This window comes from Protopterus annectens, chromosome 1.part1, assembly GCF_019279795.1.
Source record: "Protopterus annectens isolate FY-2018-M chromosome 1.part1, PAN1.0, whole genome shotgun sequence".
Taxonomy (NCBI): Eukaryota; Metazoa; Chordata; order Ceratodontiformes; family Protopteridae; genus Protopterus; species Protopterus annectens.
The window spans coordinates 756,190,418-756,204,256 of record NC_056726.1 but is presented as its reverse complement, the minus strand read 5'-3'; the positions used below and the strand labels follow the sequence as shown (position 1 = coordinate 756,204,256).

General features: G+C 38.2%; 1 protein-coding gene across 1 annotated transcript in view; it reads right to left on the bottom strand.

Moving 5' to 3' along the window:
- The window catches only part of FAM219A (family with sequence similarity 219 member A), a 1,804,825-nt gene that overhangs the window by 898,590 nt on the left and 892,396 nt on the right, over positions 1 to 13,839 (bottom strand). The window contains exon 2 of the mRNA XM_044077846.1: positions 7,693 to 7,792. Coding sequence (XP_043933781.1) covers positions 7,693 to 7,792 — 100 coding nt within the window. The remainder of the gene's footprint in view (positions 1 to 7,692; positions 7,793 to 13,839) is intronic.

Sequence of the window (13,839 nt, the reverse complement as noted above, 5' to 3'; positions counted from 1 at the left end):
AGTCTGTGAGAATGCAGCCAGGCTAACCTCCTTAAACAGTACCAGTGGCCATAGCCCTGAAATAAATATCAATGGAATCCAAAACACACAGCAAACAATGAGTAGAGAGCTTGGCAGTAGAATAAACTATGTTACTTAAAGCAGTTTTTTCTTCCCAAGAAGAAACTGTAAATAAAACATTCCTCATACTTTCACAATATGTCAGAACAAACTTTAACATATGAGCCTGACAATTTAAAATTCTGAAAATCAAACCTGTAGAAGTATACACTTTCTTCCCATACGTATCAATAAAATTTCCCATTCTTATTAGAAAGAGTAGGATTGGAATTAACTAAGCCCTTAGCCGAAGTGGAGTTAACTAAAGCTACATCTGCTGGTTCAGGTTTTGACTGAGGAACTTTATACATCTGATCTAGCTGCCATTTTAGCTTATCAGGAAAACTGCATGCTGCAAGACACACAACCACTAAAGCAGACGGGACAGGAAGAATGGCTGCAGGTTCTGTAAAATTCTTCTTTAAAAAACTCATAGTATTTTATGAGGGACTGAGAGGCCTCAGTGTTCTACTACTGAAAACACTGGAACATTCTAGCAATAGTCTCACAGAAAGAGAAATCCCCAGAGGAAGAATCAGAAAATGAGCTCTCCTCTGAGTCTGAATCAGAAATCAGAGGACAATGCCCTGAATCTATACCTACATGTTCCTTTGCAGATCCAGAATCTTGAATCTCTACAGGAACAGAGGCATCCCTCTTTCTTTTACCATAAAGTAATCTATGAGAAGGATCAACAGGCAGATTGAAACCCGTGCCAGTCCCAGTAAACTACTCCTTTTTGACAGGAACAATGGAACTGACCATGTTAATAACAGCAGCCACTGCTTCCCTAGGGAAGGGCACAGCATTATGACATAACAGGGAAACCTTCCTTGTTCCCTCCCCCAGGTCCAACAAGAGTGTCTCTCCCTTGCCCAATGAGGGGAGTCCAACAGCTGCAGAGGAAGTGGCTAACCCCTGATCCACAGTGGCTGTAGGTGCTACACCAGAGGGATTCGGGGTAAAAGATGAGTGGTCTGAGGAACAACAATTGGCCATAGCAAGGTCATCCACCTGCAGCTGAAGGAACTTGCTAGCCTGCTGTGGTGGCAAAGGCTGTTTGATTAACTTTTTCTTTTTGTGGCTGGAAGAAGGAGAGAGAGTGGGACCGACGATTTGTTCCATGGTCAAGCTGAAAATGGTGCCTCTTTTCCTGAGGGGATAAACAGCAAATACCGGCAACATTACCAGTCAACTAAAGTTAATTTTTTGACAGAAAAAAAACACATTAAAAATGCACTTTCTAACAATATGGCAGCCCCACAATGGACAATTAAACACACTTTCTACACAAAAATATGTTATCAGATAGTTTACAGTACTTTAAAACCGACAGAAAAAAACAACTGCTCCATTTAAATGTGCATTACAGTCTTGAGAGAGTCCATTAAAAAAAAACATTCCTAGCTTTAAAATGACATTCCAGAAGAGGAATGTAATAAAACATTAGTATAATATAACAAAATGGAAGTTTTTTCCCCAAAGGGAACTTATCTGCCTACAAAATGAAAGCACAAGCTGACTGTCGATCCTCAAAAACCTCATGAGCACAATCTTTGGTGGCAGTAAAGCTCTAAAGAGCTTTGCACCTAAACTTGCCCTTTAGTCAGCTCATCTTGAGCTGCTTGCCATTTAGGGCAAGTGGATGGTGCCCTGAAGCTTTGAAAGCTGGCCAGCAGTTAAATCCTTGGCAGGATATAACCTACATAGCTAAGGCTACTGCAGCAGTGATCAATATGAAAAACAGGGTTGTTAACAAGCTTTGGGAACCTATAACTAGGAAAATAACCACTGATCCTGCACAGGTATTAGAAATATTTCAGAATTTTTATGAAAATCTGTACAAAACAAAGAAATGTGGAAATCAAGACAATGTACTAATGGAAATGTTTATGGAAGAAATATATATGCCAAGGCTAGAGATAGATGAGGCTAATTACTAACAGGATTGGATGAAATGAGATAAAATGGTAATGTATAACCAAGCTACAGGAATGTCTCCAGGAATAGATGGTATTCCTTTTTAAGTATGGAAACTAGGAGGGAAGAAAGGGATAAAGATCTGGAAGATTTTGTTTAACAGTACTTTAAAATGCAGACAACCATCCGGGAAGAAAGCTGTGATGGCTGTAATACCTAAAGATGGTAAAGGCCTATCAGAACCAACTTCATATAGAACCATTTCCATTCTAAACCATGATTATAACGTGTGTATGTTGAGTCAACAATGGATAAAATAATAGCAAAAGTGATGCCAAAATTGATAGCTATGGATCAATGTGTTTTTTGGAGGGTAGGCAAACATTTGAAAACATTAGTAGAACCCAGAGAGAAGCAGAATGTAAGAAAATACCACTGTTGTTGGTGGGTCTTGATGCAGAGAAAGCATTCAACAGAGTAAGCTGGGATTTTATGAGTATGGCAATGGAAGCATTTGCATTCCCTGACAAAACAGTAAGATTCATATGGAGGATATACAAGGAATTAGAGGCAAAAAATCAAGTGTGAAGGGTCCTCTCTGATAAGTTCTGCTTGGATAGGGGAACCAGGCAGGAGTTCCTTTTCCCCTTTGTTATCTGTGTTATATTTAGAACCACAATGGCAACATATTTTCTTTGCCTTTGCTACCAGCTTTTTGATTGGACTTCACCCTTGCAGCCCCACAAATTGTTTACCATTGCCAATCTCCCTATCCTGGAACACTGGTGAATTAGCACCCCCCTCCACTTCCAGCAATCCGATCAACCAAATACAAAGCTCAGTGATAGGTTCCAGTGTTTTTTTCACCCTGCTCCCTTATTGGCACTCCTCCCCCAGTGTAAAATAAGAAGCATATGCCACATTCATCATTAAAACTCTTATTTCTTCAAACAAATTATCCGCTCAATGTCCTACCCCGCAAGTCCAATTGCACCCCATGATTTAACTGCGATCACTAGGTTTTTATAGAGGGACATATTTGTTAAACGAACAATTTTCCCAACATAGCATAATGCTGATAATTGGCCGTGGTACATGATCCAAGGTACTGTAGATTGCATTTTTAAAATTTTCAATTCCTAAAATGTTTTTAAATGGACTTTTGAGACCTAGGCCCATGGAGATGCTGGTCCTGCATCTTAAAACCCTGACCACACACCTCTTTCACTGTAGGTACTGGTATTGCTTGGAAACATGAGCTTGTTTTTTTCCAACTCCTCCGCGAACATTGAGGATAATACCTAGGCCGATCAAGCTAGTTTTAGACCCGTCACGCACCGAGTCTAGCTTCAGCCCCTTTGCATCAGCATTTCAGAAACCAATATTAGCATATTAAACAAAATATTAACTAGCACCTGATTAGACCCTAGCTGCTCCTCCTCAGTCACACCCCCCTTCACAGCCAGATCGACTGCTGATGAATTACCTTAAGTCCAATGACATTCCTAAGGTTCTTGCATTCCCCCAATAGAAAAGCAGCACATTCTTTGCCTTATTTGCATTTAAGAGCCTCCCATTTACCTCAAAAACTAACAGGGATTGGTTACCTGCAGTCAACATATGAAAAGCGAGCTATGTGAAAAATGATCAATGAGATGCATTGTTCCCTCTGATTAAATGAAAGAATTTCAGCTTTGTTAAAGGATGAAAGTTGTACCTACTAACTGCATATATAAATGATTGTTTGCAACATTCTGTACACAGCGCTCATCTGCCTGCATTTAACAGCCTGAAAGTAAAGTAAAATAACCCATAATAAGACAACAGACACGGATTCTTTATTTAAACATTAAACATTCTCTGATTTAATTTCTGAAACACCACATCCAAAAAGTAGTGTATGTTTTCCTCGAAATGAAAAGGTTTTAAAACATTACAGCTTGGCACCAGCTATTTCTTTCTCGGATAATTCTTGGTGTGCTGAGACTTCACATAAATCTCAATCATAGATTTAGCTGCTAAAGGGTGTTTTGTTTGTATGATTACTCTCTAGTATATTTGGAACCACTGGTAAAGAAAATAAGGGACCCAGTAATTCAAGGATATCATTGGTATTGTAATCAAGAAAAGTTGGCTTTATTTGCAAATGATATTATTTTGTACCTGATAAAACCAGAAAAGGACATTTCAGTGTTGTGGAACATTCTATGACAGTTTAAAGTCTTTTGGGATATAACAAGAATGAAGATAAAACAAAAGCAATAGCTATAAACTATGCGCCCACACACAAAGTAGTTCAGCAATACCCATATTTATGGGGACATGATAGATGAATTACTTAAGAGTATGGGTTAGAAAAGATTATATTATGGCACCTAAGGATGTGTGGGAAGAGACTAAACAAAAGATAATACAAAAAAACTGAGAAAATGGAAGATCTGTTTTATGAATATGGATAACAAGATACAAGTTGGGTTGGGAGGGTGGCCTAATGGTTAAGGTGTTTGCCTTACAAACACAAGGTACAGGGTTTGAATCTCACAGGGGATAACTGGCTGCTAGTAAAAAAATGGCTCACAAGAGCAGTTGTGTAGTAGTACTATGACCTATACTATAAGCAGTGAAAATGTTTTACTCCCAATAGTTTTATACATGGGTAATGCATATTTTTATCAACCAGAAGAGAAGTTGTAGCTAGAAATTAATAAAGAGTTGAAGGATTTTATAAGGGGGGAGGGTAAGTGTCAAGTGGGATACACTGATTCTTCCAATACAACAAAGTGGTTTGTGATTACCTAATTTGAAGGGGTATTTCAGAGCTACACAGTTCAAAGTGGAAGGGGATGATGATGAAACGGGGGGGGGGGGTAATTCAAGAAATAAGTTGAGACTGGTAATTTGGATGCAGATCCTTAAGGAGAATAACAATAATCACACAGAATGTAATTATAAAGTAGCCGAAAATATTCTAAGAACTAAGCCAACACAGGAATAGAGAAAGGATACTCTAACAATAGGGATGACTGCAACTAGGGGTACAGAGACAAGAGGTGGCTGGAATTTACTGGTGAAAACTGACAAAGGAACCAAGGTACTGGGAGCAAATAATTAGAAAAGGAAAGGTGATAGAATGGGAAGAGGCCAATAATACATTTGGATTGCAGGCTAGTGATTGCCTTTCCTATCAGGGATTGATATCAAGAGTATATGCAAACAGAAAGGGTTGAAGTTTAAGGGGAAGGCAGAAATTGAATGAGTTATGTAATGTTTAACTGACAATGACTATAGATAAAATTATATGGGATGTATATTGTTTGCAACTGAAAATATGTTAGAGTGGTTTGTTTTCATTTATATAAATGTATGATTGCCTATGTCATAAGTGATACTTTAATAAAGATGTTTCTTGTTTAAAAAAGGGGTAAGTCCCCTGTACCCTCTATGTGAAGAGAAGTCCTGCACATCACCTAACTTGTCCATACAGTAACTCTACAGTCACACAGCTGTGTAGAAAAGGGCAAAGTCAGGTTTGCTGAAAGCAGATTTCGGCAGAACCTTGTCACAGAAATGGCTGAAATTGCAGTCGTTTTGCTGTCACATTCCTGTCCTATTGGAATAAACGGCAACCTGCTTCATGTAAAGAAGGATATTTCTTGCAGTCCATGGTTACGGAATCTCATGATTAAACACACTGTCTACACCTACAGTAAGATATTTCAATCACCACACACATATATGTAGATAGATACAGTCAGTATTTAAAAAATTTCTACCCCAATTAACTAAAAGTGAAAAAGTGAAATTTTACACAATGCACAAACTTTGAATAAATACATATACCTCCAGAAAAAAAGAGAAAACATGGCCAATTTAAATCAAACCCCTGGAAATGAAATTCATTAATATTAGGACAAAAAACAAAATTAAACAGAAGCTACAGTTAAAAAAAATGACAAACAATAGCAAAACAGTCTCTACAAATGTCACTACATGATTCAACTAAACAAAACTAAACTATTAAACTAATGCATCTACATGTAACATAATCGTAACCTGGGTGACTGGATGGGTGCTCTTAAATTTACCACTGAAATTACTAGCCTCTCCTTCCTTGAGAAAGGAGGTAATGCCTGAGGATGAATGTCAGCAAGACAAACTTGGTCATTAGACTAAAGCAGCTTTGAATCTCCTATGAAGTGTGTAATACATATGTATTACATATAAACAAATAGCTAGGTACAGATAAAGGCATACATATATATATATATATATATATATATATATATGTGTGTGTGTGTGTGTGTGTACATATAGATCAATATTACCATATTGAATGGTAATAATGACAAACGCTCATATGAGCGAATATTCATGACAACGAACTTGCTATTGTGGGGGGCTATGCCCCCCCCCCACTAAGTATATATTCCAACTGCGAAGTCCCACTACAGTGAGGAAAAGGCAAATATTCCAATCCTCACTGTTCTGCGACCCCAGAAACACAACTTTGTTCTTGTGAATATTCGCTCATATGAGCGTTCGGCTTTATTACCATTCGATATGGTAATATGGACCCTATATATATATATATATATATATATATATATATATATATATATATGTGTGTGTGTAAATATATTTGCTTGTGTGTGCATATACTATATATAATATACATACATACATATATATATATATATATATATATATATACTCATTCACGTGTGTCTACACATATAGACACATACACACACACACATATATATATATATATATATATATATATATATATATATATACACACACATATAAATATATATAGCTTTTACACACCTTTAAACAGGCTCATTATCTACCCAATGCTGTCAACTCACATCCAACTCGTAAAGTGACCACTTGAACACCTGCTGCCACCTACAGCGTTTTTGAGGTAACTCGACAATAGAAGTAAACTGCTGGGTCTTTCTTCCATCTCCCTGTCACAGACATATAAACACATACATACATACACCCAAACACACAGAACCCGGTGTCAACTATCCACCTACCACATGCCTTTGGCATGTGGGAGAAAACAAGAGTACCTGGAGGAAATCCACACAGACACAGGGAAGACATGCAGACTTCATAAGAAGACAATCTAGCAGAGAATTGAGCCACATAACTTCTTGTTGTGAAGCAACAATGCTACTGAAGCAAGATAACGTGTATTTTTCAGACATCTCAAAACAATACTTTAACAGACAGCAATTCATTTGTACTATCAAATGGCATCCACATAGGGCAATACAACAAGCACCAAAACATACTATACCTGAAACATGTTTGCGCAATATTACCACAGCAAAGTGATATTAAACAACAAAATAATTCAGCAAGGTAACATGTAGCAAAGAGGGAGGAAACCAGGCTGGCTTAATACAGTATGTGAACCATTATTCTACAAAGTGGTGTATTACTGATTTTGTACTTTTCTGTAAATGCAGTTACCCAGTCTCTCCTTTTTCACTTTATACTGCTGTCTCACTTTTAGATGGATGATCTCAACACTGTAAGAAGTTAGTACCTAATCTTACTCTGACAGTGTAGTATTGGAAACAAACTATGACAACGAGACTTTGTTAAATATTTCTCTATGATACAACAACGTTCATATGGTGCATGGTAAGAACTCACCTATTTTCATTTGAAGTGGAGAAGGTTTATAATTCATTGTCACTGTCTCCCCATCTCTAGTATCACAGTTCCCTTCGGAGATGGATGTGGCTGTAGGGTCCTGTATAAAGCAATAAATAAACACAATCAATCATCCACACTGCAAGGGCATGCAGATAAAAGCCTTTGATAAATAATCAAGTTTAAGCTCTGCATTGTGTAATCTGTCTTTGACTTTAGCCTTCCTGACAAAGGTTAGTCTAAAGTCGTTGTAAGGGATAAGATGTCAGAGATAAAGTGTAATGTTCAAGGTCTGAAGGATTCTGACAAGCAGTTTACAGTTTACCCCATGCTGCTCTCGTCTGTTTCCCTGGTAACTGTGATCATCATGAATAAGGTTCACAAAAAAAGACTTAAAATTAAAAACAAAATATTTGCAAGGTGGTGCTTCTGCCAATGAAAATGTCCATCAGAGAAGACAAACTATTCTTCATACTTGTTATGGAAAATGAGAAATTAGTTCATATTACTGGCAGAAAAAGGAGTCAATCTGCTTCTTTCAGAATGCAATCTTTGCAAATGTGCAACAATATTTATTTATTTAAATTCTTAACAGGGGTAGGGCACTGACACACATGGACCATTTTCTGGCTCAAAAGTAAAGTGAAAAGTATGGGAAATTACCCAGTCAAAAGTTTTGTATTATACTGAGATAATGGTTTGTTTACCTACAAAGAGGTCTCATTAGGTCATGGCTGAAAAGGGTCTCTGGACTATTTCACCTACCTGATCACCAAACAGTAAATAAACAAACAGTTCTCACTACACTGGAGCCGACAATAGAATAAACTGAAAACGGTGTGTAATTAAATGGGTAAAATTAGTTTAAGTATTTTCAGTGAAAAAGGGGCAAAAATTAAAACTATGTATGCAACTGACAGATAGCTGCAGCTTCTTGTGACACAGAAATGTGCAGACTGGGGACACTGTATGACCTGCCGTCCATCCCTAACTGCATTCTCTGGAGTAACACTCAGGAAATTCCCAGGAAAACTCAGCTTCAAATAGACCTCTTAAGCAAGAAAATGAATTTGCTTTGTATCACTGTTCTTCTGTCTTAACCGTCACTACCTCTTGCCACCTTCGGAATACCTATAAATCATGGAATTTAGGACCTAGTATCAGTTTGTGCACTGGTTTATAAAAAGTGTTCCCTCCTTACTAGGAATCAGTACTTACCTAGCATAGTGTTAGGTTATTGGAGCATAAATGGAGCCCTTACCTATCTTATAACAATAAATTAATCTAGAATGAGTCCCTCCAATTTTCATCTTACCCATGAGTGGCTCTGCTTGTGCACACAGTTCTTTCCTACTGTCCTATAAAAAGATTTGAGCATATACATATGTTCCTGCAAGTATCTGGTCATTTTTCATAAAGGTTAAATAGTCACTACTAACAAGCTGCAAATGGGTAACTTCTTCATGCACTGCCTTTCTTCAAAACATAAGGCATCTTCCAACATAATTCATGTGCAGTATACTTACCACTGCAAAATAATATTGCAGCATCTGGTATTTGATGATGTGGATACTGATGGCTACCTGCCTGCAGATTAGCAATGTACACTATCAAATACTACTTTTATTCCCCTTCTCTACTAACACACAGTCTGCATCACTGACTTTTCTTTGAAATTAAACATGTCAATGAGAAGCTGACACTATCTCAGTTCCAGAGGACCTAGAAACTTTTGCCATCACCTCTGCTGTTGCTTCTTTTGGCAAAATGCCTGCTTGCAAATCTACATCATCTTAAACATGTCTTTCTTCGGCTGTCTGCCACCTCTGATCTCATCTATTTATCATTCCCAACCACTCCATTCTCATAATGCATCCTAAACTGCAGTATTTTTGCTATTAAATGGATAACCTAGCTAATACACACAGTAAATATTCTACTGTGAAACATGTCACATTAATTTTCATCCAAGCTGGTTCTGAACACCTTCCCTCATCCTATTCCATAATCCTGCCACCTCTGCAGAGGCATATGTAAGTTTCTCAGGTACTAAGAAAGAGCCCTATATTTTGGTATTGTTGCTGTTTATAGTGAAATGTGGACTTCTTTTAGTAAAGTTCATTAATTTCACACACTATCCAATTCGGGGTTATAGAGAAACTGTAATCTATCCCAACACAGAGCATAAGGCAAAAAAATCAATCAATCAATCAATCGTGGATAGGAAACCTGTGATAGACTTTAACTTTGTATTTTTTAAATTGTGAAACATGATACAGTCTATCCAGCACATACAGAAGTATTCATTTTTAAATAGGACACACACCTACAGCCAGTTTGGAGGATCATCAGTTCACTTATGGTATTCCTTGGGGATGAAGCAAAACGGAGGACCTTGCAAAAACTTATGTGGACACAGGAAGGGCATGTGAGCTCCACGGAAAGGCACCCAAGCTGAGAAACCAAATGGAAAACGGAGCCTTGACAGACAGAAAAGCTAATCACTGTACCATACTCTTATTAATGTTGCTACATATTTTAACGTTTGCATTTTTTGTTCAGTATATGTACACCCTCAATTTATATAGCAATGTCTAAAGAATTAAAGAATCCAGCACTATCATCAACCTAAAGAGGAGGATGAAATAAAGAAATACAATACACCTACATTTTGACTACATCTGAAGTGAAAATCCAATTCTGGATGCATTAATGGAACAATATTTTTTACTGCAAATTACATCAGAAACAAGGGCAGAAAAAAGACATATTTATTTGTACTTGTAGAACCTAAACTTGCAGATTAATGAGAAAGCTGCTAATTCCTGTTAAAACTGTTGAAATTGTACACATACATCTGGTAAGCTTACTAAATGCTAATAAACTACCCAGCTCCATGGTGCAGAATGATAAAGACTTGAAAGTATCCCAAATTACTCATGTTAGCAAAATGGGTACTGGGTGGGCCAAGTGTGGGAGGATAGCCAAACCTAGCTGACACCAGCATACCCATTCTTGGGGAGGGGGGTCAGCTTGTCTCATTAAACTGGTAACATCTGCAGCAGAGCAGAGGCATCATCTATCTGTACTACGCAGTCTACTAAGCCAACATTACCTAGCTTGATCCACTTAACCAGATGGCTGTGTGCACACATACCACCTGACAGCAGCAACTGTTGAGTGTGCAAGAAGCCAAGCGGGAGAGGACTGGACAGCCTGCAGCATCAGCAGACTGTCTCATTCCTTAACATTAGACTTGTACCTAAAGGGCTCCTGCTACAATGGAGGAACACATAGAGCAAGTTGGTACATGAATGGGAGTTATTGAGCACACCCTGTGGACCCACAAAAAAACAAACAAAAAAAAAAACTAGCAGCATACTAAGGATACACATATTTTGGCCTTGTACTGTCTGAACAAGTAGCTTAACTGAGAAAAGTAGCTTAAGACTATAGTTATGGAATACTATTAAAGCAAATGACAGGTCACAGGACTGTATCTTATATAAATGATGAGCTGGTGTTGGCTACTCACACTCATCCCACCTACCCCAACTGGGAAGAAGCAAACCATATACATTTTGAAACTGAGGCTACAAAACGTGCTTATGAAACTGTATTTAAAGAAGAAACTGGCTATTATTTATATACCAGCAAATACCAGGAAAGTAGTATCCTAATGCTAATGCACTGAGAGAGTTACCTGCTTTAGAAAAGCCTACAAACCTAAACATACCTGATCAATTATTGATGTCAGATGTTATGAAGGTTGCACCAGTGCTTGATGAGGAAATTAATTGGAAAAAGCCAGACATTTAATCATTCCATAAGGGCAAAAAATAAGATGAAACAGATCTAAAATAACTGAATCAAGGTTTATGTTTTACAATTCCAAAAGTATCATTAAGTGTCCAAGGTGACGGAATATTGTGAGGATCAGAAGTCATAACTACCTCCAAAAGTTAATTCTGTAATACTAAAGGTGTTGCAGCAAGCTCGTGCTGTGATGTCTAGAAAGAAAAGTTTATCCCTCTCATACGGTGTCCTGGTGTGGATCATAAAGTAGAAAAAAAAGTAAATATGAGTAAACCGAAAAAAGCAACCAAATTGACCTTTACATCCTTGGAAATGTCCTGAAAAGTGGCTGCCTACATTACATAGATGAAGGGAAGGTGGTCCACACAGCATATCTGGACCTCGCTAAGGTGTTTGACACCACCCCACACTCAGGAATCATAGACAAACTCACCAGCTTAAATATTAACCCCTATGTCACGAGATGGGTTGCCAATTGGCTCTCAGACAGAACCCACACGATAAGAGTGGCAGGCGCCATGTCTGACTCTAAACCAGTCACAAGCGGAGTCCCACAGGGCTCAGTCCTGGGACCCCTCCTGTTCGGTATATATTTTTCCGAAGTACAGGCAAAGGCGGAGGGACTGTGGCAAACCAAGTTCGCAGACGACTGTAAATTGGGTGCAATAATTGACTCTCCAGCTGACACAGACATCCTGCAAAAGGGTCTCACAGAGACAAACACCTGGTGTCAAAGTCACGGCCTCAAGCTAAATGCCAAAAAATGCATAGTAATCCCATTTGGGAAAAACAAAGTACCTACAAACTACCACATAGATGGGAATCCACTAAGTACAGAAGAAGTAATTAGGGACCTGGGTACCCATGTAGATAGCATGCTCTCCTTTGATAACCACATAGCCAAAACTGTCAGGAAATCCTTCTATGTGGCACACCTGATCACACAGGGTTTCTCATCCAGATCCAAGGATGTGATTGTGCCCCTTTACTCCTCACTCATTAGGCCCATAATAGAGTACAATGCCCCATTTGGGATGTACCTCACTAGACACCTGCAACAACTGGAAAGACCACAGAAGTACCTCACTAAGAGGATTAAGGGCCTTAAACAATTACCCTATGAAGCATGACTTAAAAAGCTCCAGCTCTTCTCAGTCGCTTACCGTCTGCTCAGAGGTGACCTATGCCTGACCTATAGGGCCATGTCAAACCCTGAACTAATGGACATGCTTCACCTCAAAAAAACGAGATCCCTCAGAATCACTCGTTCTAGCAACTTGAACCTATGTACAACAATAAACAGGACATGCTGGAGGGATAGATTCCTGTCCCAGCGACTCCCCTCACTCTGGAATAGAATCCCAATCCATATTCGACAGAGCTCCTCTCTGACCCTCTTCAAGAGAAATCTTGATGAGTGGATGGGTAATCGTAAGTTCTACCCTGGGATCACTTCAGGAGCCCTATTGACAGAGGCCCAGGTTACTAATCTAATGGGGAGGCGAAAGCCATCACTCTGTGGCTAGGCTTATAAATGCCCATGGGCAGATAGCCTAGTACTTACGTATGAACATATGTAATATGCTAATCCATTCATTGGAAAATATTTTTACTGCTTTAGTAAGTGTTCAGGTAATCTTTTAAAATGTTGGGACATGAATTGCAGAGTCCCAAAATGTGGAGACCAAATGACCAAAAATATGGACCTACATAAGCCAAGTCTAAGACTGTCATTTCTCTGTATAGTTCCTTTTCCCTGAGTTATGCGATCTCTGAATTTGAATATACAAGATGGTGGAGGGAGGGCATGAGAGGCAAACAGGTTTAAAGGAGAAGAGCTATGTTCAATATTTGCTGTACTCCATGTTTTGGTCTTTTTTATGAATTGTCAAGACTCAGAAATCTAAGGCTTTTTTAAACATCTTTATTGAATTATCACTTAAGACACAAGCATACACACATTTATACAAAAGAAAATAAACCATATTTACATGTTCCCAGTTACAAACGTTATACATCACATTTTTTTGTATGACTATCACCCATCCAACAGTATATAAATTGCTCAATTCCTGCCTTCCATTAAATCGAACTCTTCCACCAAAACATTATTCTGAAGATATTCTTCCCACAATTACCATTTTTTGTGTGTAATTTCCTCCTACCCTTTTCTAAAGATCCCACTTCCAGTTTTTTATCTCTGTTATAATATTCAATACTTCAAATACTGATGGTTTAGACTCTGATTTGCATTTTCTAGCAACTGTTTTTCTTTTTTGGCAGCCATCAGAATTAAATTCTAGACAAAAAAACATATACCATAAACTGAAT